The sequence below is a fragment of the Oncorhynchus gorbuscha genome, linkage group LG16, assembly GCF_021184085.1.
Source record: "Oncorhynchus gorbuscha isolate QuinsamMale2020 ecotype Even-year linkage group LG16, OgorEven_v1.0, whole genome shotgun sequence".
NCBI classification, from domain to species: domain Eukaryota; kingdom Metazoa; phylum Chordata; class Actinopteri; order Salmoniformes; family Salmonidae; genus Oncorhynchus; species Oncorhynchus gorbuscha.
The window spans coordinates 68,018,967-68,038,290 of NC_060188.1; the positions used below are offsets into that span (position 1 = coordinate 68,018,967).

General features: G+C 43.5%; 2 protein-coding genes across 8 annotated transcripts; both read right to left on the reverse strand.

Moving 5' to 3' along the window:
• Window positions 1-1,135: 1,135 nt before the first annotated feature.
• LOC123998817 (rho-related GTP-binding protein RhoG-like) lies at window positions 1,136-6,213 on the reverse strand. 7 transcript variants are annotated; one of them, XM_046304009.1, is made up of 4 exons: window positions 5,234-5,337; window positions 4,953-5,069; window positions 4,462-4,535; window positions 1,136-4,232 (listed from the first exon to the last, which is right to left on the reverse strand). In XM_046304009.1, the coding sequence occupies exon 4, from the start codon at window positions 4,198-4,200 to the stop codon at window positions 3,625-3,627; it is 576 nt and encodes a 191-aa protein (XP_046159965.1). In that variant the 5' UTR covers window positions 4,201-4,232; window positions 4,462-4,535; window positions 4,953-5,069; window positions 5,234-5,337; the 3' UTR covers window positions 1,136-3,624. The 7 variants fall into 7 exon arrangements, with proteins under 7 accessions (XP_046159965.1, XP_046159964.1, XP_046159962.1 ...); XM_046304008.1 differs by having other exon boundaries at window positions 4,948-5,069; XM_046304006.1 differs by having other exon boundaries at window positions 4,878-5,069.
• A 390-nt stretch (window positions 6,214-6,603) lies between these two features.
• LOC123999800 (tetra-peptide repeat homeobox protein 1-like) lies at window positions 6,604-13,002 on the reverse strand. Its single transcript, XM_046305822.1, has 5 exons — window positions 12,978-13,002; window positions 12,452-12,789; window positions 7,870-7,985; window positions 7,540-7,698; window positions 6,604-7,358 (listed from the first exon to the last, which is right to left on the reverse strand). The coding sequence occupies exon 5, from the start codon at window positions 7,306-7,308 to the stop codon at window positions 6,604-6,606; it is 705 nt and encodes a 234-aa protein (XP_046161778.1). The 5' UTR covers window positions 7,309-7,358; window positions 7,540-7,698; window positions 7,870-7,985; window positions 12,452-12,789; window positions 12,978-13,002.
• Between the last annotated feature and the right edge of the window lie 6,322 nt (window positions 13,003-19,324).

Below are 19,324 nucleotides of genomic sequence, written 5' to 3' on the forward strand. Positions count from 1 at the left end.
CATAGTTCAAATAGTCATTTAACTACATTTTGCAGTAGCTTGGTTATAGTTTAACTAAATTCAAGTCTTGGTAGTGTTTTCAGTAGGTTAATTATATATATTTTTGCCATGTAGTAGTATAGCTAACTACTAGAACTACACACTACTCATTTTGCAAAAATAAAATAAAGGTGAAGTAGGCAATAATGACCTTTATTTTTTGGCATCAGACCTGCCTAATTCTCACTTGAAACATTGATTTTGTGTTTAATAAGCTACATGACTAATTCTGTTAACATATTACACCAAAGTGATCTTTTCTTGCAATTTGTCATCTATGACACTTCAGATTTAAATCTGATAATTTTTGAAGAAGTAGTTTGGATGTAGTGAACTCCTTTTTCAAAGTACATTTAGTTAATTAAACCATGTTTTCCTTAAGGGTAGATTCACTTCTTTCAGAGTGAAGTAATTGGTAGCTTGGTAAACTACATTTTCATAGTAGCTCCACCAATACTGGAAATTAGAATATAGTCATTTAATTGGATCTCTATGTTCCCACCCATTGAAATATAATTAATGATATGGTTCCCACTACACATCTATGTGCCCACCACTAGGTCAAGAGCCCAGTCATCCATGCTTCAGCACAGGCCATACATTTACATTTTAGCAGACGCTCTTACCAGTAGAGCGACTTACAGTAGTGAGTGCATATATTTTCATACTGGTCCCTCATGGGAATCAAACCCACAACCGAGGCTTCGCAAGCACCATGCACTACCAACTGAACTACACAGGAGCTACACCAAGCACAGTGACAATGAAATGTTTGTGTACAGTGGTGTCACAGCAAAGTATGATGTAAGAGTGTTCAATGTGAATGCTGCAGCTGTTCTCTCTGTCCTTTGTTGTGGTATGTGAGCAAACTGTAAAACCAAATCTAGGCGCTTGTCTCAGAGTATATTGAAAGTGCATTTTTGGTTAGGGGGTGACTTCCCCTCGCTGGCTCTGTCAATGGAGGTGTTGAATATTCCTCCTGTTTATACAAGCATACAGTCTAATATTTAATCAGTTTTTGTGCTGAGGTCTTCATCATTCAATAGTGCCTCAAATATACAACGGAAGACATGTACAAAGTTGAGAAACACAAATGTAAACTTTTGAATTTATTTGGCATGACTGATATTTTCAACAGAATTGTTATTCAAGTGGGTTGCAGTTAAAATGACTTTTTAACACACAAATCAAAAACCACATACCACCATACACTCCTTCAAGGCCAAGTCATCTCTTTCAGCTAAAGGAGATTAAAAAAGGCCAAACTTGAGTTTTCAGCAATTTAAGGCTGTGTGCAGCAGGGCAAATCTGGGGAATACCAAATATAAGGTTTGGGTCACTGTACCACACAGGACCCAGCCTTTCATTTATTTATAAGTATAGCAGAGAAACTCCCCAAAAAATGTTTACTTAGGTGATGTTTCCTTGATGCCTGCTCTGACGACACAATAGATTGAAGAAATTAGTTGCCCATTCTTTTACAGTGCCGTAATTATATAAGCGTAAAAATCTAATTTAAAGTAATTGATATCATAGTAATTTGAAAAGGTAATGCATGTGTTACTAGATAATCATTTATCTAAAATATTATGTATTGTAAAGTACACACAGACTTCTCATTGTAAAAAAGGATTAAATCAAAATATATAATCAAGTCGAGTGTTTACATATAATAGGTAAAGACCACTTGCATCTGGAATTAAATGGATTATAAAATATCCAATGCCAAATGTCTCTTTTGGATCATAAATACCAAACCAAGCATCTTTAGTCTGCAGTACAGAATGGCATTGAGCTGCAAAGATACAAGGGAATATGTATGGTTTTTTAAAAAAGTGAACAAAATTGCACTTCTTAATTTAACCTTTATCACCTGTTATACATGTCATGGCAGATTACCTGTTAAGAAACCTATGACATTCCACCATAACCCATTTATTATCGGGTAGTGGTGGGGGGGCAATCCATCTGTTTGAGAAGACAAAGACTTCCACACAGAGGAAGTGCAACTTTAGTCCTCAAGTGCTAGACTCTGTAGGTTTCCACCACGTGTCATCCAGTCAGCAGATTAACTATGACTTATAAAACAGGTGTCCATCAAATGCAATATTTTATATTAAATTCAACCAGCTGACCCTGTAGCCCTTAAGGACATAAGGTGCACAGACCCCATATGATGTCACCAAAGGCACGAGGCAAATGACAGAACTAGTCATTCCAATAACCACCAGGCACTGAAAGAATCCTGCTAGAGTGGTTTGGATAAAATATGGAGGCACTCTCCTCAGGTAGGCATCTGCCCTGCAGCAGAGGCATATACCTTTCCACAACACTACCCCACAAGCATGTTCATACAGCTCACGCAACATTAGTAACTGTTAGGGTTGCAGCTCCTGTTGCGGTATTAGTCATACATACTTTCCATTACACCTAGATAAGTTAACACAGTTAGCCTCAAATGAGTAGCATCACTGCTGACATCTGGTACCTTCAAAACACATACGTACCTACATGAGGGAGGTAACGCTAAACAGTAGAGGATTTTTATGACATCCTAATGTGTAGCATTAATCAGCACATAGATTTCTGTGACAATATAAGATGGAATGCATTTTCCTTGTGGTTTCTGTTTGACTTCAGACAAAAAAAAGAGAGTTTATTACACAAACATGTAAGCAGACAGAAGTTTGACTTTTGGGGGAAGGGGTCTCAATAATCACTCATAAAATTATTGCTTCCAAACTTCTTCCAACAACAGCAATACAAATGGAAGATTCATCTTTGGGATCTGTTTACCTAGCAGACACAGACATCCAAATCTGTATTCAATCTGAGACAATCAGGACTTTGTTTTAACAAGAAAGCATTGTGTGCAATGGCAAGCTCAAGGCTTTACAGAGTAAGAGAGAGAGGAGTGTGAGTAACTGAAAGAGCAATAGGAGACAGACTGATCTAATCAGTGTGCCTGTGTTTGGGGTAACAGTGTCATACATACACCCCCCCACCCTTGCTTCTCTCATTCCAGTAAGGCTAGTTCAGCTGATGTCCTGCGACCCCAGGTTATGAGCCACGTTAGATGCAAACTGTATATCTTATTGACAGCTCTAATGCAATAAGACAATAACTATAATGGCACAGGGGATGAACAAAATGTTTAACACGGTAGATATTGATTGACACAAAATTCCTGTGATTCACATCAGATGAAAACAAGGGCAAAGTTAACAGAAAACATTGAACACACAAGACTGGCCTGATGAAGGAGAAAAGCAAAGCAGATGTAATCTTCTTAAACATGTAGCTGTAACATGTCACTTAAGGCAGCTGAGAAGACCATCGAAAACCCTTGGCTTCTTCATTTTGGTTTTTGATTTCAGAGGTACAAAAACAATCCATAGGAAGGTTGATGGCATCAATTAAAACCATATCTTAGTTGAGAGGACCTCTTGACAATCAATTAATATAGAAGCCAGGCAAAGCTAACATTGGTGAGGGTTAGAACGTGGAAGGCCTATTGGGAGCCAAAATGGCCTAGCCAATCATTTGAGTCTCTTCTCCCAGTCCCCCTGCAGTCTAGGCGCAAAGTTATAACAGAACACACTTCTTGTCATTCTTCTTGGTAACGGGGTAGAGCACAGCTCGCACAGCCTCTGCAAACACCTCCCTCACACCTTCCTGCATCAGAGCTGAGCACTCCAGGTATTTGACAGCACCAATCTGCTTGGCTAAGGCATTGCCCTGCTGTTGGGTGGTGGGGGTCAGGCCGTGCTCCTTCAACTTCTTTACCGCCTCCGTATCTCCACGCAGATCCTGCTTGGTGCCCACCAGCAGCACTGGAACTCCGGGGCAGTGGTGGGATACCTCTGGGTGCCACTTGTGCCGTACGTTGGCATGAGAGGAGGGGCTGCCGATGGAGAAGCAGATGATGAAGACGTTGGTCTGGGGGTAGGAGAGAGTGCGCAGGCGGTCGTATTCCTCCTGGCCTGCCGTGTCCCACAGGTTGAGACTGATGGCGCGGCCGTCCACACTTATCTGGGCGCTGTAGTTGTCGAACACGGTGGGAATGTACTCCTCTGGGAAGGCGTTGGTGGTGTAGGAGATGAGCAGGCAAGTCTTACCCACAGCACCATCACCCACCACCACACACTTTATGGTCTGCATGCTTCCCTCAGCCACACTGGCGACTAGGGTGCCTGAAACAAGTGAGTCAAGAAAGGGAAGAAATATGACCATAAGTTCTGACAGTGAACTCAGAGGATAAAAACAAAGTGTTTTTCAACACTTATTTTCAACGTGGTCCTTAATGTAAAGAGGCAGAGATGGTTTACCAACACACAGTAAGATAAAAACACATAACTAGAACATTCGCAAGAATATAGCTAAATGCATGCAACAAATATGATAGCCAAATATTAACGTTACCTTGATAAAGTTACTTGCTCAGCCAGCTACTTCGTTAGCAAACAAGATAGCTAGTTCACTTTATTTCTCGTTAGCTAGAAGAAAGTTATACTATTTACTTTGCGAGTTAAGTAGACAAACACAATAGTATAATTGCATGAAATTAAAATGGTTATGTACAGGAAGGACAGCCGACTGTTTTAGCTAGCTATCCGGCAGGAAAACCAGATAGCAAGCTAGTTGGCTCAAAGTTATCTAACTAGCCACCTAGCACGCGCTTGTTTCCGTAGCTAGATAACGTTAGCTAGCTATGAACTTTAGCTAGCGTTAGCCACAGCTACACGCTAAACTAAACGCTAGGTTGTAAAATTGTCCGAGGATAAGAATAACTTGTTGGAAATCATCTGTAACCAGGCTAAATTAAGAACACAACTCACGATGAATTTAGTAGGGAAGTTGAAATGTTCCATTAACTGAGCTGAAAGTCAGGTTATTTTGATAAATTACCCCACCACTTCTTGTCTCGCGCCCTCCTCCCTTCGTTGTTGTAGCAAGTATTTCATCCGGGGATTCTTGCCCAAATTGTATTGTGTTCTTGTTGTTGTAGTAGATAGCTGCCACACTACAGTCTGTGTACAGTGGAGGAGTCAGTTATTTAACAAAAGCCACACAGGTAACAGACCAAATTACATTTTCGTAGTTGTATTGTTTTGTGTAGAGTTGGAACTAGCATGAATACAAGGTACGAAATATAGAAACTTTCAATGCATTTTCAATTAATCAAGTCACCTACAAGCACACAAACCCCATCAAAGTGGGTTTTATTCCTGACCAGATCCTTCTCTGTTCATCCCCACCTCATCCATTCACGCCATATTCAAGCATCTTGTTGAATATACCACCTCATCAATACATAATTTTTGCCTTTATTTTGCAACATTTTATTATTACAGGTAAATTCACCAGACCCATTGGGTGTTATTTTATTACCTACCTCATAATATTAATCACATTTTCAGTAGTAAATCATTATAAAAATAGATGTATCTATTAAATTAGCTGAATAAAAAAACAGCATACAGAGTGATGAGCAAACATTTCCAATTATTTCATTACCTTGAATAATATGTCTAGCATAGTAATAGAATATTCTACTTTCAAACTTTCACCACAGTTCTCACCTCAGTTCAACATAATTCAGGGTAGACTACTCAGCTAAAGCCAAGGAAGTGTGATATTACTAATACTTGTCATTTTCTTGAATCCCAATTGGCATCGGTTCATATTAGATCTGAGGGTTTTTATGTACGTCTGGGTCATAGACCGAGTGGGTGTGGCCTCACTTCCACATGGATAGTGGAGTTGGGAGCTTCGACCTGTGGCCAGGCATCTTTTTAAGTGGGGTTTTTGTTACTGTGGACGGCTGCTCCTGTCCTTATTCACAGCCGCAGCAGCAATGACAGCACAGTGTATGACCTTGGCACTGGTGGTCACAGAGCTCTGAAGGGCACGGTAGGGTATAGAGGTATGACAGTCAGGGTGCAGGGGCAGCCACTTGGACACACACAGAGCTGACTCCATCACTGGCTACACTTCCATCTCCCACCACTTTAGCTTTGTTTTCATCTGCTTCTTCTCCTCTGCCTTTTCCCTCGCATTATAATTTGCCATCTTCCTCTCCATGTCCTTCTCTTTCTCATTGACCTACCTTTTTCCCTCTCTTCCTTATGCTTTACCTTCTCTCTTTCCATCTCACTCCCTCCCATGATCTCTCCCTCCATCTCTCTTTCCTGCTCCTTTATCTTCTCCTTCGGTTTGTCTTTTTCTAGTAGTTGACAAAGTGGATTCTTTTTTTGTCTGCTCATTCAGATAAATAATTTTCTCCCCAACAATCGCTTCCTGTCTGACCTCAGTATAATCTCTGGAGGTGGATGGAATTGGGGAACGCATTGAGTCTCTGAGAGGGAGAAGTGAGGACCATGTGGAGGCTGTCTCTGACCTGCCCTGCATTTTGGGGATGGCAGAGGCTGTGGAAGTGAGGATGGCAGAGGCAGTAGAGGAAAGGGTGGAAGTGGGGCTAGCAGAGGGTGTGGACGCCCTGCTCCTGGGCAGAGTTTTTCTCTGCAGCCCAGAAGCTGGTGTACATAACTTTTTGCTTGCATGTTATCCCCCTGGACCTGGGGTGCTGCCGCTCTGTGGACCTGGGGTGCTGCCTCTCTGTGGACCTGGGGTGCTGCCTCTCTGTGGACCTGGGGTGCTGCCTCTCTGTGGACCTGGGGTGCTGCCTCTCTGTGGACCTCTCTGTGGACCTGGGGTGCTGCCGCTCTGTGGACCTGGGGTGCTGCCTCTCTGTGGACCTGGGGTGCTGCCTCTCTGTGGACCTGGGGTGCTGCCTCTCTGTGGACCTGGGGTGCTGCCGCTCTGTGGACCTGGGGTGCTGCCTCTCTGTGGACCTGGGGTGCTGCCTCTCTGTGGACCTGGGGTGCTGCCTCTCTGTGGACCTGGGGTGCTGCCTCTCTGTGGACCTGGGGTGCTGCCTCTCTGTGGACCTGGGGTGCTGCCGCTCTGTGGACCTGGGGTGCTGCCACTCTGTGGACCTGGGGTGCTGCCACTCTGTGGACCTGGGGTGCTGCCGCTGTCTTGCTCCTGCTTGTCCCTCAACTGTGAGTAGCAGTGGGCACTCTCCAGAGATGACTGTGGGCTGTCCACCGGAGGTGTGGTCTCCTGGGCAGGCATACTGTTGATGGGGTCAGAGGGGGGAGCAGCCACAGTCTGCTGAGACTTTGTCTGGGGTGGTGGTCCCATCTCCAGTGATGAACAGGTGGCTATGGAGCAACATCTCCCTGTCCTGTCCCAGTCCCTCTCCATCCTCCCCCCTCTGCTCACTTCTGTTCCTGAAGATCCCTCTTTGCATTCTACTGAAACACAATCAGAAGTGTAATCAAATTAGAATAATCATTTAGGGCAAATAAAAGTACATCGATGGAGGTCTTGCCAACCAGCACACATGCATTATTGTAGCAAAATAATATTCATTCATATCAATGGGAGAAGTGAAAATATGGTTGAACTCAAAACAGATGCTGCTTAGATGCTGACTTCTAAAGATGTCTGAAAGCGAACGTTGAAGGAGTAAAAGATGCTGCAGGCCTCCTCCAGCTTGAACGTGACATCATCCTCACAGAAGAAGTCCACCAGGTCCTGTTGGGCCTGCAGTAGAGCTTCCACATCTGCCTCCTCCAGCCTCCCCTCAGTGCTCTAACAACAGACCACAACAAAAGTCTTGCAAACTACCTTTCATAACTTACGATTGTTAGTCCAAATTCCAATCAAATTACTTACAATGTAAAGTCATTTCTGAAACATTGAAATGGCAGTCTTGCGGCCTTACTTTGAGATATTATAAATTATTTTTCAGGAAGCACTTACCTACAGAAAGGATTTGATTTGCTGTTGGAGAGCAGAATGTCTGAATTCTCATCTCTAGTGCAGTTAGTCTGCTGTGCAGCTGAGACAGATGCCCATGCACCACATCCACAGACAGTCTGATGGGTGAGAGAGAACCGCAAGAGGTGAGATTAGTCTGTAAAGGGACCTAACATTGCTATTAAAAATGGACTGAATGAGTGAATTAATGGACGAAGGAATGGCTCAATAAACCAACCCACCCACATAATTGATTACTTTACATCTGTTTTTGAGCTGGGTAAACCCATCAAACATGCGAAAACTGTTACAGTCGTGGCCAAAAACATTGGCATCCTTGCACTTTTTTCAAATAATGCACATTTTCATCCAAAAAAGTGGTATCCACGTATGTCTTTGGTTTGCATTTGAACAAAACAAAAAAAATCATAATAACATACCAAATGTTAGCATATTACACAAAGAAATTCTAAAACGGCACGGACAATGTTATTGGCACCTTCTAGAAGTAGTTTGAAATAATTTTATTTCAAGCAGGTAATGCTCCTTTACTTTGGAATTGAACTCACATATGGTGAGTTGCAGGTGCCTACAATTTATAAATAACTAATTTAACCAGCTTTAACAGAGGAAAGGACTCATTCTCCAGTTTTTCGGCACAATGTATGCTGCAATGAGCATGGAGAAAATAATTATATGAGGTCAGACACAAGATTGTAGCCAAGCATGGACAATCTCAAGGCTACAAGTCCATCTATAGAGACCGTGATGTTCCTGTTTCCACTGTACGTAATGTTATCAAGAAGTTTAAGGCCCATGGCACTGTAGCCATCCTCCTTGGACGTGGCAGCAATAGAAAACTTGATGGAAGGATTGTTTGAATGGTGGAGAAAGCACCTCGCTCAACTGCCACACAGACCTTCAGACACAAGTTACGACAATTAACTCGCACCATCCATCACCAACTCAATGAATAGGGGTTATATGGTAGGACTCCCAGGAGGACCCCACTGCTGAGAGAGAGACTTAAAAAAGCTTGACTGCAATTTGCTAAAACACATCTGAACATGTCAAAATCCTTCTGGGAGAATGTCATGTGGACAGGTGAGACCAAATTGGAGATTTTTGGTAAAGCACACCATCTCCATGTTTACAGAAAACAAAATTAAACTTTCAACGAAAATAACACCTTCCCTACAGTCAAACATGGAAGTTTGGGGATGTTTTTTAGGGTTGCTTTGCTGCCTCTGGCACTGGGTGCCTTGAACGTGTGTATGGCATCATGAAACCAAGAGAATACCAAGGCATTTTGGAGCGCAATGTCGGACCCAGTGTCAGAACGCTGAGTCTCCGTCAAAGGTCATGGGTCTTGCAGCAGGATAATGACCCCAAACACACTTCAAAAAGGACTCAGGAATGTTTCAAGACAAAATGCTGGACTGTTCTGAAGTGGCCAGCAATTCGGAGAAGGCACCCTTAAAATCTGGGAGAACTGGAGCAGTTTGGACAAGAGGAGTGGGCCAAACTTCCAGTACAGTAAAGGAAGCTCATCGATGGCTGTAGGAAGGGCTTGATTGCAGTTAAAGGCTGTGCTACCAAATTAAGTCTAGGGTGTCAATAATTTTGTAAATGCAATTTCTGTTTATTTTCTCAATTAAATAGATATATTAAGTTCTGAATCAAAAACAAAGTTTCTGTAATATTAACAGTGAAATAAATAATTGTGGAGACCAAATACTTTGGTCAATTTCAACTTATATTTAGGGAAAATTGTGAGTTACTTGAAAAGTGCGAGGGTGCCAATATTTTTGACCACAACTGTATAATGCTGATTGTTTTCTGTTTTAAGCATGTGAGAACTATGTCAGCAACTGGTCATGAAGCACTCATAACATCCTAAGTATGTCACTGACCTGGAGGCTGGACCCACATGGCTCAGCTTGAGGGCAAAGGACAGCAGTGTTATGTATTTCCTAATGGCTTCCTTAGAGGGGACAGACATTATTATTTCCTTTCTGAGAGACCCAAGCAGGATGGCTGTAAGAGTCGAGGCTGGCTCTAACCTTTCGGGGGCCCTAAGCGAGATAATTTGCCCATCTCGCGGCAAATTATTTAAGTGGCCCCTCTCTTGACAGCGGAGATAAACATTTACATTTCCTGAAATTCTACATATTTTGCCATGAGGCAGAGAGAAAGATTTAGCAATTTTACAACAATTTGAATGCAATTCTACTCATTTTGTGATGGAGCAGAGTGAAAACATTTGCAGTTTTACAGCTTATTTCCCGGAATTCTACACATTTTGCCATGGGGTGGAGACATTTCTTTGCAGTTTTAAATGCCTACAAGAGAGAATTCACTTTTTTTCTTCAGCTGAAAGACATTGTCCATAGTTTGCCCATGATGTTGCAAAATTATTTAAAATAAGTCATTGTTTTAGTCAAAGTATGACATATTTGGGATTGAAGTGGGAAATTGAAGTGGTAACTTTGGATATTATCCGTGCCAATGCCGTGTGTTTCACCTATGCTATGACATGCTAATACTTTTCAGTCTACGTTTCTTTTCAGGACAGTTTCATTTGAATGTTACCACCCACCAGCATGGCATTGTTTATTAATCAGAAACACCTGCAAAGTTCTTCCTCTTCGCGAGTCTTGACTGAACTATATAATAATCTTCGGCTGAGCCAAACAGCTTTTCATGGAAACCTACACTTGGTCACCTGAGTCATGGAACAAATTAAAACAGGGCGTGCAAACTTATGTTTTTTTGTTGTTGTTCTCCCTAGCAAATTATCATAATCCATTGGATAATTTGTCAAGTTTCACTTATTTTTGAGCTAGTCTGTATTAAATAATATATATGACAATTTTATGAATGGTAAAATTGTGAGTGATATCATTGCATTTTGGAACCCAGCTCCCCAAGAAGGTTTTGAACACACTCCACTGCTTTGATCGGTGCAGCTAGAAATCACAAGTGTCTATCCTATCATGATGGCACCTGCAATAGAAAATGTGTTTATCTATTTTGTGCGGTTGTTACATTTGTGTTGGTGTTTCGTGTCCAATGCGCTGAGGGTGTTGTTACATGTAGTATAATTTGCGGCGTACATCAAGAGCAAAGTCATTGTAGCCATCACTTCCCCTAGCTGTGAGAACCATGGCATGAGCACAGGTTAACGTGGCATTGCTGTAACGCAGCCTGCCAGAAGCCTACCAAAGGTTGCACTGTGTCCATTACAATGTAGAATCTAGTCCAAACCGTTCAATAGATAAGCTATCCATATTACCAGAGCTTAATTTTATTATTTTGATGTGAGCCGCAATATATAGAAAATGCCAAAACTTTGGAGATAACAATAGATGGCAAAATAAAATATTTGCCATATCCATCTGTGGTGAAGATTTCCCTAAATACTTATGACAAATCCATCTCCAGAACCAGCCACAGCCTAGCCAGCTGGCTAATCTTTTGAATACAGTGTAGCAACAACATAACATTAGCTAGATAGATAAGGTTAGCATGCTAGCTAGCTACACTGACAGCTGTCAGTGCCCTATTTCTTGTTATTTCTCCACTCCACGTGGAAATCTACAACACTCCAACCCCCAATTCGTGAATATGTATTAGCAGCCTACATCATTCTTTGGACGTGAAACCTAAACGAGAAATTACTCCATAGGACAGGAATTACGCCAAACTAGGGCCGGCATTGCCCTCTGGTGTGGGCCTCTGAAGCTAAATTCCCGACAACTCAAAAAACAATTCATGACTTATGCCATGTTAAAATGACATCGGAGTGAGAATGACTAACAAAATCAATGGGGGCCCGCTGGAGGTCAGGGCTCCTGGGCGCATCCCCTGCGTGCCCAGTCAGCATTCGGCCATGATTACTACAAGTTTAGATAGCTGGCTAGACTAACTACCAATCAAAGATTTGACATGGCTAATTTTCAGCTAATTGAGTGACTGACATAATGAGAGAAATTGCTGATGCACAACCAAATTTTGAAATTGCACCTGGTGTTTTTTACTTTTCTTACTCTCAATAATAAGTTGAGACCCCGACTGAGTTTGGGGAGGGTTGGGGGCCTAACCGACTGCTTATGTGGCATATTGTCACGATTGTCGTAGTGAGGAGACCAAGGCGCAGCGTAATGTGAATACATGATACTTTTAATAAAGATAGGCACTAAACAAACTATACAAAATAACAAAACGAACGTGACGCTATGATACAAAAGTGCAAATACAGGCAACTAGACAAAGATAATAGCCCACGAAATACCCAAAGAATATGGCTGCCTAAATATGGTTCCCAATTAGACAACGATAAACAGCTGCCTCTAATTGAGAACTAATCTAGGCAACCATACACATACATAAACACCTAGATAGTAAACAACCCCATAAACCTACAAAACCCCTAGACAGTACAAAAACACATACATCACCCATGTCGCACCATGACCTAACCAAAACAATAAAGAAAACAAAGAATACTAAGGTCAGGGCGTGACACATATGCCTGAAAGGAGTGTTTTAACATCCATTTGTGAAGTATTTAGCAGATTTTTACCATTACCACATAATGCAACAGGTTCAGGTCTGGTTGATTGGCTTTGATGTCAGCGAGTTTGAGCAGAGAGGCGACGCGGAACCCAGCAGCATTACCTGTGTAACCTCCCTGTTGATGAAAGTCAGAAGGTGTGACACGATCAGATCATTCCCTCCCACTTCCACTCATTCATACTCATGCACTCAATACATTTGGAAAGAAGAGAGAATAATGGTTTTCAATATCTGGCTCCATTGGCTGTCTAGGTGCCAGATGACTGCTACTTGCGGCATTCATGTAGTTTCCTGCCCTCAGGACCAGCTGTAGGATGGAGTGCAACTCTTGGAAGCTCAAAAGCCCTAAGAAAGAGAGTAATATCACTAAGATCAAATCAACAGGCAAGTCAAATCAATCTTCTAAGAAAGTTCAGGGATCTGAGAAAAACAAAGGCAATCACTCTGGCTCATGCTCACCTGTGGCTGCAGACACCATGCAGCATGCTGAAATACACAGTGAAGACCAGCCACCAAAAAAAAAATGTAATCACCTGGGCACCTCCACTACTAGGAGCAGACGCTTTTATCCAAAGCGACTTACAGTCATGAAGAGGTCAGAGTCTTCAAGATGGTTATGCTCCGCCTGGTATGCCCTCAGACATCTCTCCTACAGAACAGGACACATGACTCAGTACTCTGTAGGACAGAAAACCATGTAGACATAAAGACCTCTAAATACAGACATATGATATGGAGAGATAGACATAACTCCACTGTACCTCAGGCAGCATTTTGCACAGTTCACTGAGCATGTCACTCCCATAATGCTGCCCAGCCCCCTATCTTCCACCATCTCCCTCACTGCATTGTGAAGACATGAGACAACAGTTATAACATGGGTCATACCTCTGTCTCTAATATTTGTTTGACCAGGGACATGTTACATGGCAGGGATTACATTTAATGATGAAAGTGGGCTTAAATTATGCTTTCCACTGCTGGAGGAAAATCCCTAGTTTCATACTGTGCTTACTTGGAGGCATCACCAGAAGTCAGACATACAGAAACAGATAATAACAGTCAGAACAACAATCAACCTTGTTGCTTGATCCTGAAACACCTCTATTATTCCCCAAATGCTGTCCCTTTTCATAAATTGAGCCTCTTTTTTTTATCCTCCCTTTCTTACGCGTCACAGTCCTTCCTTTCTTCACTTTCCTACCCTTGTTATTTCACAGGGTAGCCTAGTGGTTAGAGCGTTGGACTAGTAATCGGAAGGTTGCAAGTTCAAATCCCCGAGCTGACAAGGTACAAATCTGTCGTTCTGCCCCTGAACAGGCAGTTAACCCACTGTTCCTAGGCCGTCATTGAAAATAAGAATTTGTTCTTAACTGACTTGCCTAGTAAAATAAAGGTAAAATACATTTTAAAAACTCTTCCTAAAGATGTCATCCTAAGGCTGTTTATGTGGAAACGCTGTCACCACCGATAAATCCACTATAATTGAGAATTTCAATAAGCATATCTCTACGGCTGGCCATGCTTTCCACCTGGCTGCCCCTGTAACAGTATAGCTTCTGTCCCTCTCCTCGCCCCAGCCTGGGCTCGAACCAGGGACCCTCTGCACACATCAACTACTGACACCCATGAAGCATCATTACCCATTGCTTCACAAAAGCCGCGGCCCTTGGGAACCACTACTTCAAGGTGTCAGAGCAAGTGACGTCACCGATTGCACCGCTATTAGCGCACACCACTGCTAACTAGCGAGCCATTTCACATCGGTTACACCCCTACCCCGGTCAACTGCCTGGCACCCTCCACAGCAACCCACCAAAGCCCCCACCATTTCTCCTTTACCCAAATCCAGATAGCTGATGTTCTGAAAGAGCTGCAAAATCTGGACCCCAACAAATCAGCCGGGCTAGACAATCTGGACCCTCTATTTCTAAAATGATCTGCCGAAATTGTTGAAACCCCCTATTACTAGCCCGTTCAACCTCTCCTTCGTATCGTCTGAGATTCCCAAAGATTGGAAAGCTGCCGCGGTCATCCCCCTCTTCAAAGGGGGTGACACTCTAGACCTAAACTGCTACAGACCTATATCTGTCCTACCCTGTCTTTCTAAGGTCTTCGAAAGCCAAGTTAACAAATAGATTACCGACCATTTCGAATCCCACCGTACCTTCTCCACTATGCAATCTGGTTTCAAAGCTGGTCATGGGTGCTCCTCAGCCACGCTCAAGGTCCTAAACGACATCATAACCGCCATCAATAAGAGACATTACTGTGCAGCCGTATTCATCGACCTGGCCAAGGCTTTCGACTCTGTCAATCACCACATTCTTATTGGCAGACTCGACAGCCTTGGTTTCTCAAATGATTGCCTCGCCTGGTTTACCAACTACTTCTCTGATAGAGTTCAGTCTATCAAATCAGAGGGCATGTTGTCCGGGCCTCTGGCAGTCTCTATGGGGGTGCCACAGGGTTCCAACCTCGGGCCAACTCTCTTCTCTGTATACATCAATGATGTTGCTCTTGCTGCTGGTGATTCTCTGGTACACCTCTACGTAGACGACACCATTCTGTATCCTTCTGGCCCCACTTTGGACACTGTGTCAACTAAGACGACTCCCAGACGAGCTTCAATGCCATAAAACTTCCATGGCCTCCAACTGCTCTTAAATGCAAGTAAAACTAAATACATGCTATTCAACCGATCACTGCCCGCACCTGCTCGTCCGTCCAGCATCACTACTCTGGATGGCTCTGATTTAGAATACGTGGACAACTACAAATACCTAGGTGTCTGGTGAGACTGTAAACTCTCCTTCCAGACTCACATTAAGCATCTCCAATCCAAAATTAAATCTAGAATTGGCTTCCTATATCGCAACAAAGCATCCTTCACCCATGCTGCCAAACATACCCTCGTAAAACTGACCACCCTTCCGATCCTCGACTTCAGTGATGTCATCTATAAAATAGCCTCCAACACTCTACTCAACAAATTGGATGCAGTCTATCACAGTGCCATCCATTTTGTCACCAAAGCCCCGTACACTACCCACCATTGCGACCTGTACGCTCTCGTTGGTTGGCCCTCGCTTCGTACTCGTCGCCAAACTCATTGGCTACAGGTTATCTACAAGTCTCTGCTAGGTAAAGCCCCACCTTATCTCAGCTCACTGGTCACCATAGCAGCACCCACTCGTAGCACACGCTCCAGCAGGTATATCTCACTGGTCACCCCCAAAGCCAATTCCTCCTTTGGTCGTCTTCCCTTCCAGTTCTCTGCTGCCAATGACTGGAACGAACTGCAAAAATCTCTGAAGCTGGAGACTCATATCTCCCTCACTAGCTTTAAGCACCAGCTGTCAGAGCAGTTCACAGATCACTGCACTTGTACATACAGTGGGGCAAAAAAGTATTTAGTCAGCCCCCAATTGTGCAAGTTCTCCCACTTAAAAAGAAGAGAGGCCTGTAATTCTCATCATAGGTACACTTCAACTATGACAGACAAAATGAGGAAAACAAATCCAGAAAATCACATTGTAGGATTTTTAATGAATTTATTTGCAAATTATGGTGGAAATATGTATATGTCCTGCAATAAAATGCAAATGAATTACTTAAAAATCATACAATGTGATTTTCTGGATTTTTGTTTTAGATTCCGTCTCTCACAGTTGAAGTGTACCAATGATAAAAATGACAGACCTCTACATGCTTTGTAAGTAGGAAACACTGCCGATTTTGCAGTTATCAAATACTTGTTCTCCCCACTTTATGCATATATATATATATCCTTCGCCTAATCCACAGATGTCCATTCGCTTCCCCTATAGCACGCGCTCCAGCAGGTGTATCTCACTGATCATCCCTAAAGCCAACACCTCATTTGGCCGCCTTTCCTTCCAGTTCTCTGCTGCCTGTGACTGGAACGAATTACAAAAATCGCTGAAGTTGGAGACTTTTAATTCCCTCACCAACTTTAAACATTTGCTATCTGAGCAGCTAACCGATCGCTGCAGCCGTACATATTCCATCTGTAAATAGCCCACCAAATTTACCTACCTCATCCCCATACTGTTTTTATTTATGTACTTTTCTGCTCTTTTGCACACCAGTATCTCTACTTGCACATGATCATCTGATCATTTATCACTCCCGTGTTAATCTGCTAAATTGTAATTATTCGCTCCTATGGCCTATTTATTGCCTACCTCCTCATGCCTTTTGCACACAATGTATATAGACTCTTTTTTTTCTCCTGTGTTATTGACTTGTTTATTGTTTAGTCCATGTAAAACTCTGTGTTGTTGTCTGTTCACACTGCTATGCTTTATCTTGGCCAGGTCACAGTTGTAAATGAGAACTTGTTCTCAATTAGCCTAGCTGGTTAAATAAAGCTGAAATAAAAAAAATAAAAAATAGAAATCCTGTGACTTCCTCCAGTTGTCACGTTCTGACCTTTATTTCCTTTGTTTTGTCATTATTTAGTATGGTCAGGGCGTGAGTTGGGTGGGCAGTCTATGTTTGTTTTTCTATGTTTTGGGGTATTTCTATGTTTCGGCCTAGTATGGTTCTCAATCAGAGGCAGGTGTCATTAGTTGTCTCTGATTGAGAATCATACTTAGGTAGCCTGGGTTTCACTGTGTGTTTGTGGGTGATTGTTCCTGTCTCTGTGTTTTGCACCAGATAGGGCTGTTTTGGGTTTTCACGTTTCTTGTTAGTTTGTTAGTTTGTTCATTTGTTCATGTGAAGTGGTTTATTAAAACATGAATCAAAATAACCACGCTGCGCTTTGGTTCGCCTCTCGTTCAGATGAAGAAAACCATTACACCTGTCCACCCAACACATTCCAAAGCCATCTGTCTCCTACAGATAACCATTAACTTCTGATGTAAAAACCAGTCTCTTTCACTCCTTTAAATACTATGCGAGAGTTGCACCCCTTCTGAAAAAACCTACACTCGATCCCTCCGATGTCAACAATTACAGACCAGTATCCCTTCTTTCTTTTCTCTCCAAAACTCTTGAACGTGCCGTCCTTGGCCAGCTCTCCCGCTATCTCTCTCTGAATGACCTTCTTGATCCAAATCAGTCAGGTTTCAAGACTAGTCATTCAACTGAGACTGCTCTCCTCTGTATCACGGAGGCGCTCCGCACTGCTAAAGCTAACTCTCTCTCCTCTGCTCTCATCCTTCTAGATCTATCGGCTGTTCGATACTGTGAACCATCAGATCCTCCTCTCCACCCTCTCCGAGTTGGGCATCTCTGGCGCGGCCCACGCTGGATTGCGTCCTACCTGACAGGTCGCTCCTACCAGGTGGCGTGGCGAGAATCTGTCTCCTCACCACGCGCTTCACCACTGGTGTCCCCAGGGCTCTGTTCTTGGCCCTCTCCTATTCTCGCTATACACCAAGTCACTTGGCTCTGTCATAACCTCACATGGTCTCTCTTATCATTGCTATGCAGACAACACACAATTAATCTTCTCCTTTCCCCCTTCTGATGACCAGGTGGCGAATCGCATCTCTGCATGTCTGGCAGACATATCAGTGTGGATGACGGATCACCACCTCAAGCTGAACCTCGGCAAGACGGAGCTGCTCTTCCTCCCGGGGAAGGACTGCCCGTTCCATGATCTCGCCATCACGGTTGACAACTCCATTGTGTCCTCCTCCCAGAGCGCCAAGAACCTTGGCGTGATCCTGGCAGTATTGACAACACCCTGTCGTTCTCAACTAACATCAAGGCGGTGGCCCGTTCCTGTAGGTTCATGCTCTACAACATCCGCAGAGTAACTCGCTGTTGGCTGGGCTCCCTGCCTGTGCCATTAAACCCCTTCAACTCATCCAGAACGCCGCAGCCCGTCTGGTGTTCAACCTTCCCAAGTTCTCTCACGTCACCCCGCTCCTCCGTTCTCTCCACTGGCTTCCAGTTGAAGCTCGCATCCGCTACAAGACCATGGTGCTTGCCTACGGAGCTGTGAGGGGAACGGCACCTCAGTACCTCCAGGCTCTGATCAGGCCCTACACCCAAACAAGGGCACTGCGTTCATCCACCTCTGGCCTGCTCGCCTCCCTACCACTGAGGAAGTACAGCTCCCGCTCAGCCCAGTCAAAACTGTTCGCTGCCCTGGCCCCCCCAATGGTGGAACAAACTCCCTCACGACGCCAGGACAGCGGAGTCAATCACCACCTTCCGGAGACACCTGAAACCCCACCTCTTTAAGGAATACCTAGGATAGGTTAAGTAATCCCTCTCACCCCACCCCCCCTAAGTTTTAGATGCACTATTGTTAAGTGACTGTCCCACTGGATGTCATAAGGTGAATGCACCAATTTGTAAGTCGCTCTGGATAAGAGCGTCTGCTAAATGACTTAAATGTAATGTAAATGTACTATGCTTCTGCGTATAACAATGTTTCACCCAGAATCTAACAATACGTAAGTATTCAGACCCTTTACTTAGTACTTTGATGAAGAACTGTTTGCAGCGATTACAGCCTTGATTATTCTTGGGTATGCCGCTACAAGCTTAACACACCTGTATTTGGGGAGTTTCTCCCATTCTTCTCTGTAGAATGGGAGGTTGGATGGGGAGTGTTGCTGCACAGCTATTTTCAGGTCCCTCCATGGATGTTCAATCAGGTTCAAGTCCGGGCTCTGGCTGGGTCATTCAAGGACAGTCAGAGACTTGTCCCCGAACCCACTCCTGCGTTGTCTTTGCTGTGTGCTTAGGATCGTTGTGCTGTTGGAAGGTGAACCAGTCTGAGGTCCTGAGCGCTCTGGAGTTGGTTTTCATCAAGGAACTCTGTACTTTGCTCCATTCATCTTTCCCTCAATCCTGACTACTCTCCAAGTCCCTGCCACTGAAAAACACCACAACA